Source organism: Rhinichthys klamathensis, unplaced genomic scaffold (assembly GCF_029890125.1).
Source record: "Rhinichthys klamathensis goyatoka isolate OS25496 unplaced genomic scaffold, OSU_Roscu_1.1 h1tg000254l_1, whole genome shotgun sequence".
NCBI classification, from domain to species: Eukaryota; Metazoa; Chordata; class Actinopteri; order Cypriniformes; family Leuciscidae; genus Rhinichthys; species Rhinichthys klamathensis.
The window spans coordinates 3,413,150-3,434,894 of NW_026606776.1; the positions used below are offsets into that span (position 1 = coordinate 3,413,150).

General features: G+C 39.1%; 2 protein-coding genes across 2 annotated transcripts; both read right to left on the minus strand.

The window, feature by feature from the left end:
* Positions 1-1,329: 1,329 nt before the first annotated feature.
* On the minus strand, positions 1,330-14,505 carry wipf1b (WAS/WASL interacting protein family, member 1b). The gene is given in 9 exon segments (XM_056267114.1): positions 1,330-1,471; positions 1,473-1,501; positions 1,698-1,811; positions 2,122-2,334; positions 2,420-3,172; positions 3,516-3,665; positions 3,822-3,951; positions 4,495-4,580; positions 14,380-14,505. Coding segments are annotated over 8 exon segments (1,464 nt in total). The 5' UTR covers positions 4,546-4,580; positions 14,380-14,505; the 3' UTR covers positions 1,330-1,447.
* A 441-nt stretch (positions 14,506-14,946) lies between these two features.
* chrna1 (cholinergic receptor, nicotinic, alpha 1 (muscle)) lies at positions 14,947-21,524 on the minus strand. Its single transcript, XM_056267115.1, has 9 exons — positions 21,395-21,524; positions 19,841-19,983; positions 19,672-19,716; positions 18,953-19,062; positions 18,623-18,818; positions 17,971-18,208; positions 16,905-17,128; positions 15,715-15,954; positions 14,947-15,527 (listed from the first exon to the last, which is right to left on the minus strand). The coding sequence occupies exons 1-9, from the start codon at positions 21,438-21,440 to the stop codon at positions 15,399-15,401; spliced, it is 1,371 nt and encodes a 456-aa protein (XP_056123090.1). The 5' UTR covers positions 21,441-21,524; the 3' UTR covers positions 14,947-15,398.
* Positions 21,525-21,745: the final 221 nt, after the last annotated feature.

Below are 21,745 nucleotides of genomic sequence, written 5' to 3' on the forward strand. Positions count from 1 at the left end.
GGGGTTGACCTAAAGAGCCTTTAATAAAGGACATCCACATTTCCCCATAAACTCAGTCCGTTTTATTTTTACATCAGGCACTGCATATGTGAACAAATTAGGTGGCAGTACCATCCATACATGCTACAGGATTAACAGAGTCCTGGCAGACTGCAGCTCTGCACACTGGAGAACATTCCACATTCTTTATAATGTGTTGGCCCTTATCACCACATACACATGAACACACAATGATACTAAAGCAAACACATTCATTTAATTTCAGTCTGATATTGTTCTAGTCACCTTACAATTTACCTTTTAAACGTCAATGCTACATTCCTACTGTGTTGTATGAAAACAGGAAGGTAGGGGGTGCCAAAACTCACCAAAGTTACCAATGGTTTAAATTGATAAGATATTCACCCAAAAATGAAAATTCTGTCATTAATTACTCACCCTCAAGTCAGTCCAAACACACAAGACTTTCATTCATCTTCAGAACACAAATGAGTATCTTTTTGATGAAATCTGAGATCTTTCTGTCCCTCCGTTGACAACTACGACTTTGACCCTTCAAAAAGTTCATAAAGAGATCCTAAAACTAATCCATATGAATTGAGCGGTTTAGTCCAAATTTTCTGAAGAGACATGATCGCTTTATATGTTGAACAGATTTAATTTAGGCTTTTAATCACATATAAACATTCATCAACTCACACATCAGTTGTAAACAGAAGTTCAAGGATGTGTTTGATCAAATAAAGCGATCCTCGGGTCTCTACAGAAAAAGCTACGCTGTACGCTCAATTCATATGGATTAGTTTTACAATCTCTTTATAAACTTTTTGAAGCATCAAAGTGTCAGTTGTGTAGCTGTCAATGGAGGGACAGAAAGCTCTCAGATTTAAAAAAAAAAATCTAAATTTGTGTTCCGAAGACAAACGAAAGTCTTACGGGTTTGAAACGACATGAGGGTGAGCAATTAATGACAATTTTAATTTTTGGGTGAACTATCACTTTAATGAGAGGCATAAAACTGACTGTTGCATTCCTTCCTAAAATATAATTACATCGAGGAGTGTCTAACAAACTCTGATGGAGTAGAAGTGACAGACAAACAACTGAAACATTCAACACTCTCCTAAAGGGCAATAAACTGCTGCAACAATTCATCTGGCTCAAAAAGAATCCTCAAAAATAAAGTCAAACTTAGCTGTAGTATCACTGTAGAGGTCTTTACTTGACATAGTCATAATAGTACATATTTATTAATCTATAAAACAAAAAAACTAAATGCTATAAAAGATATGTTTTCTATATTAGAACATAGTTTTTTATGGTTATTTATTTTGTTGATATTTTAATGAACTACTCTGGTTGAAAAATATCAGAAACAGACAGTACCAGAGAAAACAAGATAATTGAGTAAAGGAAGGATTGTCAGGCCCTGAGAAAACAGTTTCTTTCACCTAGGTATGGGGGGGAGGGGGAGGTGCACCTCGCTCTTTCTTTCCTGAACCTGAAAGAGACAGAAATATACAAACACACACACACAGGCACATAAACAAATGGGTAAGACCATGATTGTGCTGAAAGGACTGAATGTTATTCAAAGTATTCATTGGCATGTGGAAGCGACAGCTGTGGGTCAGTTTTGTCTAAGTGCATAGCAACGAAAACGCAAAAGATGAGAAAACACGGCTGTGATTGGTTACCTCGGCTTTCGTTCCTGGCCAGTTTGCTAGGATAGGTCTTGTGACAGGGAATGTAGGGCTCTGGGGATGGAAGGTCTGATACAGGTCGGAACGTGAAGCGTGATTCCCACTCATCTTGGAGAAATAAATCAAACACACACAATTAATCTGCAAATCCAAGTTACTTTCAGTGTTATTTAGAGCTAAATAGAAATAAATTGTAACTTCAAGGAATATGCTGGGATCAAAACACAATCTATAGACAGCATTCATAGATATGTGACATGCTGTCAGTTACATGTCCCCCCCCCCCCCGCAAAACCAAAAGTTCAACAAGCAAATGGGAGTAGTGTACTTTTTCCTTCTGGTAAATTGTACCAATGAAAAACAATAGAATACATGACAATTGTTCTTGGTAAACTTAAGCATATGAATGTCACACTACCTATATTATGCCCTTGATTGTGGTATCCATTGCCCATAGGTGGGGGAGGAGGGGGCAGAGGTCCAGCGGAGGGTCTGTCTGGTGGGAGTGGTGGTCTACTGCCACCACGGTGAGGCTCCACACCTGGTCTGTTTGGAGGAGGAGGGGCTGGTGATGACCTCACACTTCCTCCTCCTCCTGGACGACCAGAAGGAGGTGGAGGTGGAAGAGGACCTGTGGACAAAGACACATTAATGATCAAATGATCAAACAGGTGATTTCCAGATCTTTCTGCAACAACTTGCCACTCCTCGTTTACCTGTTCGTCCACCTGTATTCCTACCCAATGCAGGCGGTCTCTCAGAAGGAGGTGGAGGAAGGGGTCCGGATCGCCCAGGCGGAGGGGCAGGAGGATGCGAGCCAAGTGACAGGTTCCGTTCGGGAAGGCGTGGCGTATGCTCATCGGGAGAAAGTGAGCTTGGTCGTCCTGGCGGGAGTGGAGGTGCTGCACTTACAGGTGCCCGCAAACAGGCGGGAGCAGGAGTCGGAGGAGGAGTTGGTTTATTAATTGCTGATGGAGGAGGTGGAGGGGGCGGGCTGTCCCGAGTGAGAGGCAAAGAAGAACGATTTACAGGGGGAACGGGTGGAGGACGGTCATCACCTCGACCAGGTGCAGGGGGAGGAGGGGGTCGTCCGGCGTGACCAACAGAGGGCGAAGGAATTGAAGGAGGACGACCAAATCCACCTGGCACCGGTGGAGGTGCAGGCTGCCGTCCAGGGGGGTTTGGAGGTGGAGGTGTCAGGGCAGAACCCAGGCGGGGAGCTCCTGGAAGTGAGGGTGGTCCCCTGCTCTGTACGCCACTCTGAAAGGGCCGTGGGGCACTTGGAAGAGGTGGAGGAGGCCCTCCAGGTGTTTCAGGACGGGGTGGGGTCATCCGTGGGCGTGGGGGGTCAACGGATTCACTGCGTTGCATAGGCGGACGAGGGCCAGAGCCAGATCCTCCTCCAAAGGGCCGTGGACCAGTGCTACGAGCACCAGGTGGCAGAACCGGAGGCCTGACACAACTAGAGTCTGAAACAGACACCAAATAATCTAAGAGATAATATAATATAACTGTGAAGTTCTTTTATATATACACCCTTTTCAGAATTTTCTGAAGGAAATATTACATTGTATTTCATAAATTGTATATTACAAATATTATTTAATGTCAAATTCTAGATTGGAGCTTTTGTGTAACCACTAGAAAAACTGATGAAACGGTCATGAGTTACAACATCAGCAACCATGTCGTTATCAGCCATAACATAATAGTGTTGGGCAAGATTTCTATATCAGTCAATCCCTAATGAGGGTGAAGGGACCAGCCAGCCAGTACACAGAACACAATGTTTAAATATTTGTGATTTCTCACCATCTCGAGTGGAGCGTAGCTTTGGCATACCCCCCTGGAAGAGTCCTCCCAGACCACCTGGAGCTCCACCCCCAAACCCTCCCCCTCCGCCACCTCCACCGCCTCCTCCAGGCCCACCCCCTCCTCCTCCACCCCCACCAGCTTTGGGTTCTGTCAAAACAAAGATGTGTTTAATATTTTGGACAGGAGAGCAAACCTGCAACCAGTAAGCGTTGCTACTTGCTACACATATCATTTGTAACACATTAAATTAAGGCTGTTTTGGTACAAGAACTTAGTGTAACTCCATAAGATGTAGGTTCTTACTTTCGAATATGGGGGCACTACGGTCATTAGTAACCGCCTTCTTCAGCCTGGCTCCTTTGCTGATGTCCGACAGTAGAGCATTCCTGCCCTTCTCCTCCGATTTATTCAAGACAGGCTTCTCAATGTTTGCCTGTGAGCAAAAACAAGCATAGAAATTTTCTGTAGAAATCGTTAAAACATTGATGCATCATGCCTCCTCCACTAAAAGCTGGAATACACTACACAACATTTTCCCAGATTTGTGCCCTGATTTGCAGGCTGGAAAAGTCGATACTAGTTGACGAAAGTCAAATCCAGTCTGCAGATTTTAGGCAGTTGAGTTAACAGATTTGTTAGCAGAACAAATTGCGTAATGTATGATGACCACAGACTAAATTTCTTTAGCTTCAGACTATTATTTGATATTTTGAGCCAGTTTTAAAATGCACATTGTTTTCATTTGTCATGCATCTCTTAGCAATGAGGAGCATGTTTCTGTATGAGTTTGTTGTGTTCAGAACGACTTGAAAGTCTGTTAGTGTGTGATCCTTGGTTGTTTAGTGTATAATGCCCAGTTTTTATCTGTAACCATTTTTAAGTCGGAAAGTATATAATGCCTGGTGTTTAAAAGTCTCAGATCTTAAAAAGTTGCATCGTGTATTCCAGTCCAGAATGTGTGTTTATTTGTGTGTACCTGAGAGAAGGTGGGGGGTGGGGGAGGGGGAGGTGGAGGAGGTACCGGCATTTTTTCTCCTTGGTGTCACCTCCTCTCACTGAGACCTGACAAACAGACAGAAAAAAAATTTGTGTTGTTTTGCAAAACTCAATGCAATAATGCTGCGTGGTTATGCGGTTGCTAGGGCGTGGTTACTTTTATAAATACAATGTTTTTCCAAATAATAATAATAATAATAAATATATATATATATATATATATATTTCCTTATTTTATATATACATGTACAAATGTAATCCTTGAAAACCTTAAAGTAGTTTTGAATAATATTTTATTAGCTTATTCTTTCTAAGAAAAACAATATTTTAACAAAACATCTTCACTGAAAAACATTTATCCAGCAAGTAATTATTAATAATATCGATGTAATATTGTACAAAAATGTATAAAAAAAAATGTTTATTACTTTTTATTTTATGGTCGCACCATATGACATCATTAGAGCAATTCAATTTAAACTTTCCATTTAATATAGCACAGAATTGAAGTTTTTCAAAACCATACGAAACCAACATGAATACAAAGTCTACATTTCTAAGATCGCTGGCACAAGTTTTCTAAACTAGATTAAAGTTGGCATGAAACAGAAGTTGCGATAGTCTTTCCTTCACTATTGCGATATATCTGAATGAAGCGGCTTCTCAAACAAGAAGAAATGTAGGGCATGACTTGATTTCGTCTATCGGGAATTGATGAATCATCAGAGAAGAGATGTCGCTGCAAGTGGGAGGGGAAGTGATTTTGATTAAAGATTACAAGAGGAGAAAATTAAATTATATATCTGCACAGACAAATAATTTATAATAATAAATACTACAATATTCTATAAAAAAACAAGAATTGTTCATTTTGATTTCATGGTGACACTTATATTTGTCATTAAGCCCATGATCTTTGACCTTGTGTTGGTGCTTGAACACCATAAACAGGAAACCCAACTGTCGCACAAATAGCAACATCTGAAACTTCACCACACTTTTCAGGTTAAAAACAACAGCCTGAGCAATTCACCAAATCACTGGTACTAACCAGACCACATGAGCCTTATAAAGTGGTCTATAGCCACAAAGTTTTGAATGGGTTTGCAAGTCTTGAAATGCCCCATTGTGCTATACACCAAGATCCCTTATTGTGCATGTGATGACAACATGTGGGAAAAGCCATAACAAAAAAAGAAAGTCATTTCTGAGATGCAGAAAGCATACTGTAATAGACTAGTTCTCATAACACTCTCTCACATTTACAACTAATGCAGTAATAAATATCACATTCTTTCTTAATGCCAACATTTACAAACTGTATTTTTCACTGAATTCATGTGCAAGTTCGATGAAAGGCCCTTCTGCTGACTTCCGGAAGAGATCATAAACAGGAAGAGCTACAGCAATATACCTCTCACTTCTCATTCTCTCTTTCATAAACACACATCCACATGAGTTCATATTGTCCAGACAAAGATGGCAGAGAAACAATAAAAGGTTTAAAACCAGAAGTGTGAACAGATGAGACTCAAAGATAACAAGTGGACACACAAACATGGAAACACACTCAATTTACAAGCTCTTAAAACGTCTCCTCTTTCTTCATCAAGATCTCTCAAGGCGTCTAACAAACAGCCACATCACACTACTTCATTTCTCTCTCCTCCTCTCTTTCACTTCCTCAGCTCTTTCACACCCTCTCCCTCTCTCTATTCAGCGGTAAGCAGACATCCGGTCAGTTTGGTTCACTGTGAAGTGAGCAAACCCTGATGCTGTGCACAAAAAAAAGGTCATCATATAGTAGAACGCAGACATGCATATCATTTTCATAAACAATTATGTGTATTTCAGTTAGGCTGATCTTGACTAATATGGGTCCTTGTTGATAACACTAAAATTCAGTCACTAATTGGAAACCCCAGAAGTGGAGTGTAGCAATCATTCATAATCACTTCTAGCAATGTTTGAGTTCCCTTATACCCCACAACTTTTTTGGGGAAATAATCATTGGATTTTAAAAGCTTAACTTTGCTTGGCTGTGGTAGGAAGGAAAAAAAGGTCATGTAAAATGACCAAGCACGCAGATGATTCTGCCAAATGGTTCCATTGGCAGTAAAAACATTACATAAATCAGTTAGGACTACAGGGTCGAACGTTACATCGCCTAACTTATTTAATATTCATGAGCCATGGTGATTACATTTATATTATGTCACTGTACTTGAATATCTATTTGTTTGAGAATCCTGACCAGGGGTGCTCTTCCCAAAAGAATCGTCGTTAGCCAACTATGGTCACAAGTTCAGTCGTAACAACATAGTTCAAGGATTCAGTATTTCCTAAAACACTGAGTTCCGAGTTCCAAAGAACATTCATTAACAGCAACGAAGGGGAACAAAAATAGTGAAGTAAGTTACTGTAGGTAAAAAATGAACAGCTTTCTTTTGTTCATGTAAATTAACTATAATAATCTTAAAGGTGAACTAAGTAACTTTTTTACCTCAACCGAACAGCTTTGGAGTCATTGTAATGTTTATATTACTGATTTCGTGTTGAATGGTGGTCGTCTCGCACCCCCCTGGTGCCTGTGAGCCGCAAAACCACCCTTGCAACTTTGGGTCGGCGGGCCGCCGGCCTCAGTGTTAGGAAGTATCGTGTGATATCAGGTCTCGCGAGGTAACGAATTGCTTTACGGCAAAAAAACAGATCTGATAAAATTCTGATAAAATGAGCATCAAACAGAAATAACCCGGCGCCGTATACATGTGGTGTTCGAGGCGCACATACAATACAGACTGCCACCAGTTAAACAGGGTGCGCGCAGCTCTTAAAGGGGCCATACCTTATTTTCACTCGTTACAGCGTCCATCCTAGTGAACAGGTACCGGTGTACAGGGGGAGGGGATCCGGCCGTGAGTGCGAGCCATCTCTGCGTGAGTGCTATTCACGACAGTACAAGTACTCCACAGCGACTCTAGGGGTCGCTGTTTGACAAAAACGGAATTCCTACTTAGTGCTGCTTTAAATCAATCAGTTAGCAAACGTTATTACTCCACGATAACCTTTGTGCGATGTCATTATTCAGTTTTTTGTTGAATCAGCGTTGTTGAACAAAGATGGCAGTGCAGCCATGTTAACTAAAGTTTTGGGAAACAGTCGAGACTAACCAGTTGATTTCCCCAGTGATGCAACATACTGGTTGTTAAGCAGCGAGTTAATTTGCTGTACAGGTAACACACCGCAGACAAACACAGCAACATTGACACAACAGCGTGAGTTTGAGGCAGGGCTTTTTGATTTTACAACCAAAGGAGGGAGTGTTCAGATAGCCTGTTTAGAAAAGAGTGGGTGTTTCTCATTTCTTTTTGTGCATCCTTGTTTCCTTTCCACGCTTCCTTTCCTCGGAAGGATACACCTGTGTATCTTCGCTTCGCTTCCACACTCCTCGGCTGCGTCCAAAACCTTAGGAAGTTGACTTGTTGCCTCGCTGCCTGATGAAGGTACCTCACAAAACTGATTTCGGGACAGACTTCTGAAGTAGCGTAACAGTTAAATGATCTACAGCAAAATAGAGCGAGTTTGGGTGAAAACGAAGAGATTAAATTACTACAATAGTAACTTCTCGCTAGAAATGACATCATAGGTGGAAAACGTTGATCAAATATGTACATTACACACAAACTGACAACCAGCCGCAACTTTCAGATGTCATATTTATTTTTCTAGCTCAAATGTCACTGAATGGAAAGCACAGGATATCAAAGGCAGCGAAGGATCCATCTATGCTTCCTTCAAAAATCGATCAGATGAAGGTATCTCAGGAGACAGGAATGGAAACTAACATTGCATTCGGACGTGCCTTGATGCCTTCCGGCCTTGGAATGCGTTCTCCGAAGGCAGCATTTATCAGTTTTCAGATGCAGCCCTCGTTCCTTGTCTTCTCGAGGAGCAATTAGAGAATTGAGATGTCCTTCAAAATGGTTGAGTTTCCAGGTCACGGGCTGGAGGACGGAGGAAGCATCAATTTGAGTATTGAGAAGCACCCATTGTGTTCAACTTTTAGCTGCACCTCGCCTAACCGATCGGGAAGATTTGCCGCTTCCAGTCTACTGCTTTATGTCACGTCAAAGTCAAACTTCAAATGGCCTGAAAACATGATGACCATAGGGTTTTCAGTGAGCAATCAGCTTGGGGAAATGAAGGGTACATCTTCGTGTCTGTGACCAGTGTGCACAAGCTTGACTGCTGAAAATAAGTTGACTATTAAAAAGAAAAGCAGAACATTAGTTCACAACTAATATATATTGTTTAAATTGTTACTGCTTTTAGTTAGTATTTTGGAATACATGAAAAATGCATAAAAACACTAACTTGATAAAATTTTTACTTGGTTTTAATAAAAAAAAGAACATTACATAAAAAGAGAGACCAAATACTATTAGGCTACATTTTGTATTTTTACACTAACTACGTAATGTTAATTAACCAGGAAAGTGTAACAAGGACATATATATATAATATATGTGTGTATATATATATACTCACCTAAAGGATTATTAGGAACACCTGTTCTATTTCTCATTAATGCAATTATCTAATCAACCAATCACACAGTTGCTTCAATGCATTTAGGAGTGTGGTCCTGGTCAAGACAATCTCCTGCAATTTTGAGCGTGGCATGGTTGTTGGTGCCAGACGGGCCGGTCTGAGTATTTCACAATCTGCTCAGTTACTGGGATTTTCACGCACAACCATTTCTAGGGTTTACAAAGAATGGTGTGAAAAGGGAAAAACATCCAGTATGCGGCAGTCCTGTGGGCGAAAATGCCTTGTTGATGCTAGAGGTCAGAGGAGAATGGGCCGACTGGTTCAAGCTGATAGAAGAGCAACTTTGACTGAAATAACCACTCGTTACAACCGAGGTATGCAGCAAAGCATTTGTGAAGCCACAACACACACAACCTTGAGGCGGATGGGCTACAACAGCAGAAGACCCCACCGGGTACCACTCATCTCCACTACAAATAGGAAAAAGAGGCTACAATTTGCAAGAGCTCACCAAAATTGGACAGTTGAAGACTGGAAAAATGTTGCCTGGTCTGATGAGTCTCGATTTCTGTTGAAACATTCAGATGGTAGAGTCAGAATTTGGCGTAAACAGAATGAGAACATGGATCCATCATGCCTTGTTACTACTGTGCAGGCTGGTGGTGGTGGTGTAATGGTGTGGGGGATGTTTTCTTGGCACACTTTAGGCCTCTTAGTGCCAATTGGGCATCGTTTAAATGCCACGGCCTACCTGAACATTGTTTCTGACCATGCCCATCCCTTTATGGCCACCATGTACCCATCCTCTGATGGCTACTTCTAGCAGGATAATGCACCATGTCACAAAGCTCGAATCATGTCAAATTGGTTTCTTGAACATGACAATGAGTTCACTGTACTAAAATGGCCCCCACAGTCACCAGATCTCAACCCAATAGAGCATCTTTGGGATGTGGTGGAACGGGAGCTTCGTGCCCTGGATGTGCATCCCACAAATCTCCATCAACTGCAAGATGCTATCCTATCAATATGGGCCAACATTTCTAAAGAATGCTTTCAGCACCTTGTTGAATCAATGCCACGTAGAATTAAGGCAGTTCTGAAGGCGAAAGGGGGTCAAACACAGAATTAGTATGGTGTTCCTAATAATCCTTTAGGTGAGTGTATCTATATATATATATATATATATTTATATATATATATATAGATACTTATATATCTATATATATATATTTATATATATATATATCTAGATATTTATATATATATATATATATATATATATATATATATATATATATATATATATATAAATTGCATCCTCATTTTAAAACACCACCGCACACCACTGGAACACACCTATTATTTTTTTTGCAATTCTGTTACTAGCGTAATGATGCAAAAATTACCTCACCGTTATGATTTACGAGGGTGCAGATTAGTGCAAAAAAGTGGAAATGACAGGTGAGAACGAACAAGAAGAAAGGGTATGAGAGGAGGATAAATGTAGTGAAGAAGAGATGAGAAGAGAAGTACAGTAAAAGTTTCCTGGACACAGACTATATTTACATTCCAGTGTCTTGAGAGAGAGAACAGTGGAGATGGAGTATGGAGAATGTGATGCTATACACCCTACGGCTGCACAGTCCGGATGGTGCTCTGCATCCAGCAGTCTGAAATGTCATCATGTCGAAAACAGGGACTTTGGCTAGACATTATGTTCTTTTTGGAATTATTATATGCCAAGTGTGTGTTTTAGTGTGCCACTGTCTTATGCAAGCCCATAATGCATTTCACCTCTGTAGCGGTCAAGAGAGTCAACCCTGCATCCCAATTGGTATACTATGTAATGTGTTCTTCTAAACCGTATGTGAGATTAGTGTGTCCTCCTAAAGCAGCTTGTTAACTTTCACATTTGACATATGCCTGTGTGTACTTTATATTGTAGAACAAAACATGAAAACAATTTTCTAAAAACCAAGAGGAAATTCCAGAAGGAACCCATGCCAAATTAGCCTTCCAGGTTGTCCTAGAAATTTAGGAGCAACAGTCGGGTTCAAGTCAAAAATCCATTCTTTTATATCCATAGAGGGACTGATTTGGAACAATAACTTATAAACCTTAAAAGACAGACATACTGTGAGCTATAAGGTAATTAATCAATGGTATATGCTTTTGTATTCATTATTTTAAACTTATTTTTTTAATAATAACAGAGGAATTCCTGGTGAGAAACGAATTAACCCATGATTCTGCAGAGAAATTTCCCCAATCAGACAATCGAAACAAGCAAATTGTGTCAAAATAACTCTTTATGGCCCACCCACTCCCATGAAGCCCTGCAAATGATGTGATAGGGACAGTCTCCCCTACTCTCTCAAATTACTCAAATATTTGTAATTATATGCATATTTTGCAATAAATGTAAAATATGTTGCATCTATATACCCTCTTTAAATCAATAGTTTTTTTTATTTATCTCTCGGTTTAAATCTGTCATTCAGAACGCTTCATAGTTCTTTATGTGAAAGTCACTATGAAATAAAAAAGATTTTATGGAATATTGAAGTATCTATTATAAATGATTTATCTGTGCACATTATTTTTATTTTTTATTCATGTGCCCTTGTAAACTTTAATCAAAATAATGTACAATAAGCTGTTTCACTCGGATATAGGTGACAATAGGGAACAAAAAGACAACTTCTGCTTCATGACGGCTTTACAGTCTTGTACCTTTGTTGTTTTGTCCAATTTTCAAAGTTTGTAATGTTGTGATTCACCTGGTAGCTGGTTGGTTTGGTTCATGGCTTTACCCAAGACTTTTTTTTTTTCTTTTTTTTTATCTCTGTGGGAAAAAATGATTGGGAAAAATACTTCCGGAACCAAGGCAGCTTAAAAAGTTGTCTGGCACTCTATTGGGATGCAGCCAAAGACCCTGAATTTATGGAATCCAAAAGTAAGGCCAATGTCAACAATTGAAGGTTAAATCCGAGATATCCAGACCTCTCTAAATAATGTTAACTCAAGTAAGAACTGAAGAGATGGTTGGAGTCATTCAACCACAACCTGCTATACATGCAGAATCAGGCAGGAAGGGGCCACCCACAGAGAACCATGCATTAGTTTATTTGAAAGTGTCAAGTCAAGTTGTAAAGCAGAATTTCAGTCATTTGCTCTTTGCAATGCTTGCTTGTAATTCCACATCAAAAGCAAAAAAGCAGCTTACGAATGCTCAGCTAGCATAATGCGAGCATGTTCCAGCAAATAATGTGGCCACTGTCTCTTATTCTGTCTTTCCATCACTTTATTGTCCACTTCCTTTCTGAAACTCAGCATAATGTTGACACCTCTGGCTACATGCAAGCCTGTAGCTAATGAATGATCACAGATCCCGTCACATGATTTCTGACTCTCTTTGAATGGCTGGTCAGATAGAGCACTAAACCACCAGACAAGAGAGAAGAAGAAGTTATGACAGTCATAGTCATAGAGAGGAAGTTAATGCAGAGAAAGAACTCTACTTGTGTGACTTATGAAGCCTAAAATTACTTGTTCCTACTTAAGTTCGCACTAAAAACTGCACCCCTAAATTCACAGCCTCAACGGCAACTCACTGTGATTTTAAACCAACAGTTGCTTAATAGTGTCACATTTCACACTTGCTTAAAACCACATGAAAAAAATCAAGAGCATGTTTGGTATTGACATCAGCAGTCATAGTCTAATAAACGTATTTAATGCAAGAAATAAATCTCACTTGAAAGCTACATTTCTCAGTTTTTCAATGATCAAAGCATTTTCATGGTAGTAATTTGTCAGACACACTGACATTGACATCCCTAGTTTGTTTTACAAGACAATTCTACATCGGTAAACACACAAATCCACACAATCCTAAGCCAACTAACACACAAATGAAGAGCTTTGAGGTAACCAACTTAAAAGGAATGAATAAAGCAAAAATAAAACGATACTGTACTTGAAAAACTTTGGGACATTGACACCGCAAAATAATCTGGTCTTTAATTCACAAGAAGAAAGGATTAAAGAAAAAAAGGAAGGGGAAGAGCATATGACTTGCATTGTATCTCACTGTGGAGACCCCATGGCCTTTCAATTAGAAACACATGCTCACAGTAGTCCGACTCATGTCCACGAATCGATTCTTTTGAACAGTTCATTTTTTAAAGAACCGGTTACAAAAAAATTATTCGACCCATGATTCAGCTCACAAAAGTCATTATTTAGCTTAATAAAATTTGATTTACATTACACAATATTTAAACTAATTTACATCCTTTGGCTGAAAACGTTTCTCCACGTTTTTATTAAATGGTTTAAAACCAACTTGTATGTGTTTTGATAAAACTTTAAGTTGAAAACCTATTTCCAGTTATTTGTAACTTCTCTGATATTCCCCAATTAAAGCAACTTATCACCCTATAAGTGAAATCCGAGGCTCACTCCAAATATTGCTCTTATTATAATCTCATTAACCGGTTCTTGGGAATCGAGCCGAGCATTCGTAAACAAACCGCTCGGCCCGATTTTAACCGATTCACTGAAAAGATCCGTCTCAAAAGAACGAGTCTTTCACTAATCAGAAACCGCCTGCACCAACAGCAACAACCAGATTTGAAGTAATTGTGAAATGACAATGGTCCTTCATAAAAACAAGTGGAATTTGGTTGAAAGACAAAACTTCAGATTTGTTGTGTCTCTAAACTACAGAAAAAAATGTTTCTTATTTTCCCTGCCACATATACACGCTCAAACTGGCAACCCTGTAGGGGAGACTTCCTCTAAAAATTGGCAACGTTTGTGCTTTTGTGGATAAAAAAAAACTGAAAACTTAATAAAAACCCACACAATACTTACAAATTTCCGACAATAAATAAATCACGGCGAGATCAAATCATAAATTAGATCCTTAAATCGCGCGTTTTTAGAAAGCAACATGCTGCATAAACACTCACCGGTGGTTTGCGTATTTTTCTCCGCGTTCTCCGCTTACGAAACAAATGCAGCAACGATCATCATCATGAAGCATCTACTACACAAACACAGAGGAACTAAAGTTTTGGGCCACTCCTTCATGGCAGAAAACACACAACTTCTCCCCACTGTTTCCGCCCAGCGCGTGCAGCCTCTGCAACCCCATCATATTCACTGGAATAACATTCAAAGCTTATCGCTTTAATACTGCATGCAACAATTCAGTACGTCTCAGCAGTATCACATCTCTTTGGATGAGGGAAGTACAGCTCAATGTTTGAAATAAAACGTGAGATCTTGAAATTCGTGTCTTTACCCAGTTTTTCTTCCTCCACCAACAGTCTCTCTTCGTTCCCTTTATCCGGGACATTCGTCTGTGATGCAACGTTTCCAGATGTGTGCGACTGCCTCGAGCTGAGCGCAAACAAACATCTGTCAAACTCTGTAGAGTAGACAGTGTGTAATAAAAAAGCTGAGCTCTGTGTGAATGTGGAAGTAACAGACATGTCAATCAGATTAAAATCAAAATAGATAAACACTAAATGTACTTATTTTAAATAGGACTTTAAGATCAATTGTATAGGGTTTTTTTTGTGGGGGATTTATGCAATATTTTTGTCCTTTGCTTTGTCTATAGACAATTTTCTACCCTGTGGAGATAGACAATAAAGTTTTTTAATTTGAAAAATTTGATTTCTGGTCACTGTGAGAGAAACCCCCCCAAAAACTCTGTTTTAGAGAAGTTTATGATGCATTCAAAGACAAATGTTAAATTTTTCAATCAGGCCTGTATGCATAATCAAAAACATTTTCAAACTAAAAAGAAACGTATAATAATCAGACCAAATAAAAACAGCAATATCATCAACCATTTGTTTGCTACTTAGGTTTAGATTTTTTTTAATGTGCAGTTATATACACTCAAAAACAGTTTATTCATCCGTGACCCTCTTTAAATATCAAGCCATTCAAGTACATTGGTTACCACGGAAAACACAAACCAAGAAAAATAAAAACATTTGAAACAAATCTAACATACAAAATAAACAAAATAAAATATAATACACTCCTTCGTAAAATAAATGCCACGCGTTCTCATGTTTCTCTGCTTCTGTGCTTAATTTTGTCAAGATAAATATGAACACAGTGTACTGACATTCTGAGGGAAGGAGCAACTGTTATAACAGATATACTTTAAATAAAGAGAAACAAGTGGTGTGTGTGTTTTATTTTCCAGTTGTTGTCTAAGCACACTGTTCCAAGCAGCCTCTTTGCTACAGCTCAGCAGAGAGTCGAGTCACTCCAGTCCCTGGCTTCAGTTGGGCCTTTGGACTCTCACAGCATGCTGAGCTCAATCAGGCGTCCGGCAAACACCCCTAAAGTGCCAATAATACACACCGCCATGAACACACAGAGAAGAATGTGATCCAGGACCATAGCGACAAACTTCCATTCCTCTGCGGCCTAAATGAACAGACAGAATGAAAGACAAAGTAGTCAGATGAAGAGGAAGGTAAAGTACTTTACAACTTCTGTTCAAAGAATTGCAAAAGTGCCTGGAAGAACAAAAGTTGTGAAAGCTAGGAGGTAAAATGAAGGAGAAAGAAAGCATTATGGATAAGTAAAGCATAAAATGGAGATAAATTCTCACGTTGTTGGACTCCTCGTCGCTTTTCATGGTGTCTGCGATGTATTTAACACCCTCGATGGCACTACGTACATCAGGATTTTTGGTTATGGGAGAGTGGTAAGTGACAGAGGCTGGCATGGGTTTCCCTGAGATGTCAGAGATGTCAAAATCGGCAGGAAAGATATGCTTTTCCTGTCGTTCCTGGGATGGTCGCTTCATGGTGGAGAAAAACATCAGGTTTGGAATGGTGTCTATGAAGATCTGTAAAACAGAAGCATCCCTGATCAAAATATAAACAGGTTTATCAATAGCTCAAAGTAGGCAAAAATTCCCACAAATATATGTAAAGTTTAGAAACAAGTAAAAATTGTACTTCAGCAGCAGCACCAAATGAGACTGCAAAAATAATGACTCTCAACTCATGCCTCTGGTGGAGAGTCGACAAATTTAAACCAACTGGATTTTGAATGTAACTTCCAAAAAAGTACCTTTGTTCATTAAGTTATACTAAGTAAATAGTAAAAAAGTAAGTTCAAGTATATTTTCCAAGTATACTTATGTAATAGGTATAATAAAATCAATGTACTAGAAGTATACTTGTAAATGTACTATTTCAATACATTTTGGGACTTAATTGGCCCATATTTTAGATTAAGACATTAAACAGTTAAGTGTACTTTAAGTGTAACAGTAGTACATTTTGAGTACACAATTAGTTTGCATCAAAGTTTTTCTTTCTTTTCCAACTATACTGTGAACTATACTACATGTGAACTTAATGATATAATGTTTTAGCTTATAAAGTTACTGTATACTAGATCAGGGGTGTCCTCAGTCCTGGAAAGTTTAGCTCCAACCACAATTAAACACCTCAACCAGCTAATCAAGGTCTCACTAGGCGTACTAGTCTGCGTTTAACTCCACCTTTAGACATACACTCGCAAACTTCCCTAAGCACTTCCCCTAGAGGGAATCCCCAGCACCATTTTGAAGCACGTTCAACTTCGTCAAGTGGACGAGGGAAGTTTATTTGGCCAGACTCTTGAAACCTCGATTTTGAAAGAGGGAGCGAGTCTACTCAACATGTACACTTCAGGCAGATCTATAGACCACAATGCACCATGATTGTGACGTCACAGCAGATCGCTCTTAATTTACCCCACCCAACACAACTGTAGTGTATGATATTGGCGTTATTTTGACATACGTACCTTGCGGACCCAGGCAGGCATGGTGTGTGTGCTGGGGGAGCGGTGGTGTGTGTTGATGACAATCACAGTGATGATGATAGAAGCAATGACAAAGATCATGGTGAAGAGCATGTATTTGCCGATGAGTGGGACGGCGCTGGACGTGGAGGGGATCAACTCAACAATCACCAGCAAGAACACAGTCAGAGAAAGCAGGACAGAGATGCTGAGGGTCATCTTCTCACCTGCACGCAACACAAGACAAGACAGAAACTAGTGAAGTTCAAAATGTCCATCAAGCTCTAAGTACCTGTCATTTGTAATATACTTAACAAGGACCAGTCATGTTTTTTAAATTTTCAACTTTCTTTAGTGTGTAATGTTGCTGTTTGAGCATGAAAAAGGTCTGCAAAGTTACGACACAAATTCCACTCCAGCGGGAGTTATTCTCTATATCAGTGTGCACTGTTTTTGAACTCCCTGAAACGCCTTGATTGTAATTTTGCGTTTTCGTCAGGGAACGTACACGTCACAATTTTTAAATAATTCCCGGCCAAGGCATACTCAAAAAAAGGGGCGAGGCCTGGTTGAGTTGAGTTGCGTAGTGTGGAAAAAAGCGATTAATGGTAAGGGGCATGACATTTCCGAAACACGCTCAAAGTGGTTGACCAATCACAACACACTTGTCCAGGTGACCAATCAGAGCACATTGCACTTTTCAGAAGGAGGGGCTTCATAGAGACAGGAACTAAACAGAGTGTTACTGACAGACTTGGAAAAGAGGTGCTGCATTAATGTAAAATATGTGAAAAATAATGTCTTTTGAACAATTAACCATGAAAACCTATTCTAGCAGACCCTAAAATCAAGCCTTTGTAAAAGGGCATAATATGGCCTCCTTAATTCATTGGATTATTAAAAAAATAGGCATTACCCCATGGTTATTTATATATTTAAATATATTTCCAGCAAAAATAATTCAAGTTAATATGATATAATGAATTAAAAATAAACCATGATATAAGATTTTGGTCATACTGCACACCCCAGCACACATGTACACTCACAAAAACACACAGTGGGTTACCAGAGTCTGTGGGCAGGTAGAACACAAGCCCAGTGAGGAAGGAGAACAGCATGCAGGGGATGATGACGTTCACGATGAAGTAGAGCGGGAGGCGGAGCAGGAGGAAGTGATAAGTGATGTCGAGGTAGGGTGTATCTGGACAGCAAGAATAATACACCCAGTGTTTCCAGTTCCTGTAATCCTTCATCACCCACTCCCCGCTCTCCATGAAATTACTGAGGTCTGGTCTGTCGCTGTCCTTACACATACACAAAAAGATGCATTAATATCCTGGTTCATACAATAAGCAATGTACAGTCATTTATCCAGCTTATTTTGCAGTGCGGAAGCAAGCTATTTTCTGTGAATGTGCGAGACTTCCTATTCATTAGCCACTAACTAGAAGAATAACAAAGTGCACAGTAAAACAATTTGCAGTACAAGCCAGTGTGTTTATGATTATGATAATCAATTAAAATAATATTATAACAAATACCAGTTTGCAAGCAGCATAACAGACTGATTTTGTACCAGTAAAACAACTGGAAGTGAATGTCACCAGAGGCCTTACACATTTAAGTTACATATGGCCGTACCTGCGCTTGCATTAAAAACAAGATGGATACTACATCCTGATGGTCATGATTGGTGATCATGTGTGTGTTATAGTTACTGGGTTGATGATGACAAGGTTGCCATCATAGGTCCACGTTCCAAGTTTCATGCTGCAGTTCTGCAGGTCGAAGGGAAAGTGAAGGACCACGATCTCACAGTAGCTCTTAAAGATTGCTGGTGGAGTCCATGTTATCATACCCGTGTGCTCCAACATGACCTTTGTCTCATGGACAATGGCAAAGTCTCCATCAGCACTGCACATACACAAATAAAGAAATATATCAGACCAGGTATATGCACATTTCAATTAATTTATTTTACCTGATAGACTCACACTAACATAAATACATGCAATGGGTGAAAGCCAACTGGACAAAGTGACTCATACTTGTTATAAAGCACTAAATCGGGTTTCCAGATGTCAGTGGAGGGAATTCTGATCTTCCTGATGCCACCGTAGTCATCAGGATTCCACTGCAGATTCACATCCTTCCATTGCTGAACATGAGAAAAGGAGAACAAGATTGATACCCGTGTATTGACTCCTGGCTATCCACATGGGTTATGTAATTTTAAAAGTCAGCATGAAACAGAAGTTGCAATCATATTCTTCCCTATTCTGACATGAGGGCACATGATTTTTCTAAAAGAAATAATGGTGTGCATAGATAAATCATTTATAATAAACACTGCAATATTCCATTAAAAAAAGAATTGTGTATTTTGATCTTAGGGTAATTTTATGGCAGGCAGCATGTTGTACTGCCTTTTATCCTTTCAAAATTAACTTAGTTTAATTAAATCAAAATAAATCGTTGCAAAATGTAATTAGAATCATCATTAAAAAGAAAGACAATACCAGCCACGTAAAGAGATCAATCTTAAAGAGATTTAGTGGTTTTAACATAAAAATAACGGGGTTTTCTTCATGCAAAATATGATTTCTAATTTGTTTCTTCTAATTTGAAGTTGAAATGTGACCTGGGCATTTCTTGACTGGTTTCAAGTGAACCAAGTATTTGACACATAGTACAGAATGTACAGAAGTAAACATTTTGATATCTACTTTGATAGCAGCACACAGGAAACAGCAGCTCAAACCCACACCTGCTTTAGCCGTACATTACTGGAGACAATCTGATTAACTTCATCCTGTAAAATATGGAGGGTGAGAAAAAAAGAAAAAGTATAGGGTTTTGCAACGTAAACTTTTAATCATAATAATAAAACTTTAATCATAATACAAGAAATAAAAATGAACAGAAATATAATTTACCACGCTGATAAGCTGAATGAGTTGTAGTCCAACAGTAACCACTACTGGATCCTTAAAATGGCTGACAGGACGAACAACCTTGTTATATCCGGTAAACAGAGTCTTTACTAATCTTGTCTCATCTTCCGAGCACAGTGCTGGTTCTGCAACACAAGCACACACACTACTTCGAAGTTCTGTGAGAATAAGTTATCACCCTACTCTTCTTACTCACAAACAAACACACACACACACACACACACACACACACACACACACACACCCTAAACAGCACACAGGATTAAAGTTGAAGGACTCAAGCAACTGCATATGACGTACACACACACACACGTTGTGTTTTCATGTTTTTGGGGACTCAATAGACATAATGATTTTTATACTGTACAAACTGTATATTCTGTCCCCTAATCCTTACCCTACCTATCACAGAAAACTTTCTGCATTTTTACATTTTCAAAAAAAAAGAAGAAAAAAGTATGATTTATAAGCTGTTTTCCTCATGGGGACCAAAAAATTTCCACACAAGGTCCGGACAAGGCTTTCAAATATTGCCATCTTTGTGGGGACATCTAGTCCCCAAGGGTTTACCAGGCCACCCCCACACACACACAGGGACACACTGATGTCTGAGTAATGTGGTGACTATTCTTTTATAACCAGAACTAACGGAAGTAATTCAGAAATTCTGCAGGCAAATAAGCAATTTATTCAGATAACTGGGTATCACTGGTTTGTTGAATTTATGATGTTTTGTTTCTTATACATCTCTGAGCCATTTTTGGGAGAAATAATTAAGTAAAAAATTTCCAACATTTCCATATAATTTAATTAGAAAATGTGACCATTTCTTTTGCAATATTTGATTGATTTGCATTGTTTTACAAATATGCATATTAGAAGTGTACAGTCAGGTAAACGAGTGAGCGTTTGGGTCCACATGTACATTTACAGTATTTCAGATACAAACATCAAACAAGGAGCTTTTCCGGTTTAAGTTTAGGCCAGTATCACTTCGCCCTGATGAGCAGAGCCTTGACTTCAGCCTCAGCTAAGAGATTAAGCATAAAAGAAACAGAAAATGTAAAGAGAGAGAGACGAGATGCTAATATTTGTTAGCAAATAGCACAAAATTGCCCTCTGACACACTGATCTCATATCACCCACAAACCACCTGAATGACGCCGGCAGGCCGCGCACTTGCACCTGTCAATCAAACGGGACGCATTGTATGCATACCATACAAAGAAGCATAGAAAACTGTTAGAAGTGTTTAAAAACTAAATCATTTTAACATATCGCTATGGAAATGAACCTGTATCGGTTTCCAACAAAAGCTTGGGTGAAATAGCTAAACGATTATATCCCCTTTCGTAGTCGCCATAGGTTATTTCTAAGTAGGCCTACACTATTCTTCTCCATAATAGCATATATAGAGCTAAACGAAAGCCTTTATCAATGTATTATAACTTATGGACATTTTAAATACTTTGTCGTCTTTTTAAAAGGGCAGATTCCCCATACAAGAATCTAAAAAAAAAAAAAAAGGTTACTCACCAAATAGAAGAGGCAAAAATGGCAAAATCAGTATAAAGTTATTCATCTCCTTATTATGAGAAAGTCCGTGTAAGTTAGTCGTCTGAAGGAAATAATCTATAAGAGCACAGCTAGTTGTCTGTGCGTCCTGACTGTAGCTCAGCACTGCGTGTGTGAGTTGCACTATTGTTAAACACGCATGTGGCGCGCGCTGGCAGCTGTCAGAGTCAGCGCGAGACAAACATTGCTGCACGTGCGTGCTTGGTTTAAACTTAAAGCGCTAGCGTTTACGGTTTCAAATAACTATCAAATGTCTTAAAATGTAACCATTTCAGTTCATCTAAACCGATTGTTGTCACCGTTATAATAATT

Bases quoted from the DNA above. Each gene is read 5' to 3' on its own strand.
- chrna1 (XM_056267115.1), bottom strand. From the start codon at position 21,440: ATGAATAACTTTATACTGATTTTGCCATTTTTGCCTCTTCTATTTG. The intron at 18,819-18,952 runs GTATGAGTCACT...GTGTATGTGCAG, and splicing joins GATTTAGTGCTTTATAACAA to TGCTGATGGAGACTTTGCCA. The intron at 17,129-17,970 runs GTAACCCACTGT...TGTTGCGTGCAG, and splicing joins CTACCTGCCCACAGACTCTG to GTGAGAAGATGACCCTCAGC.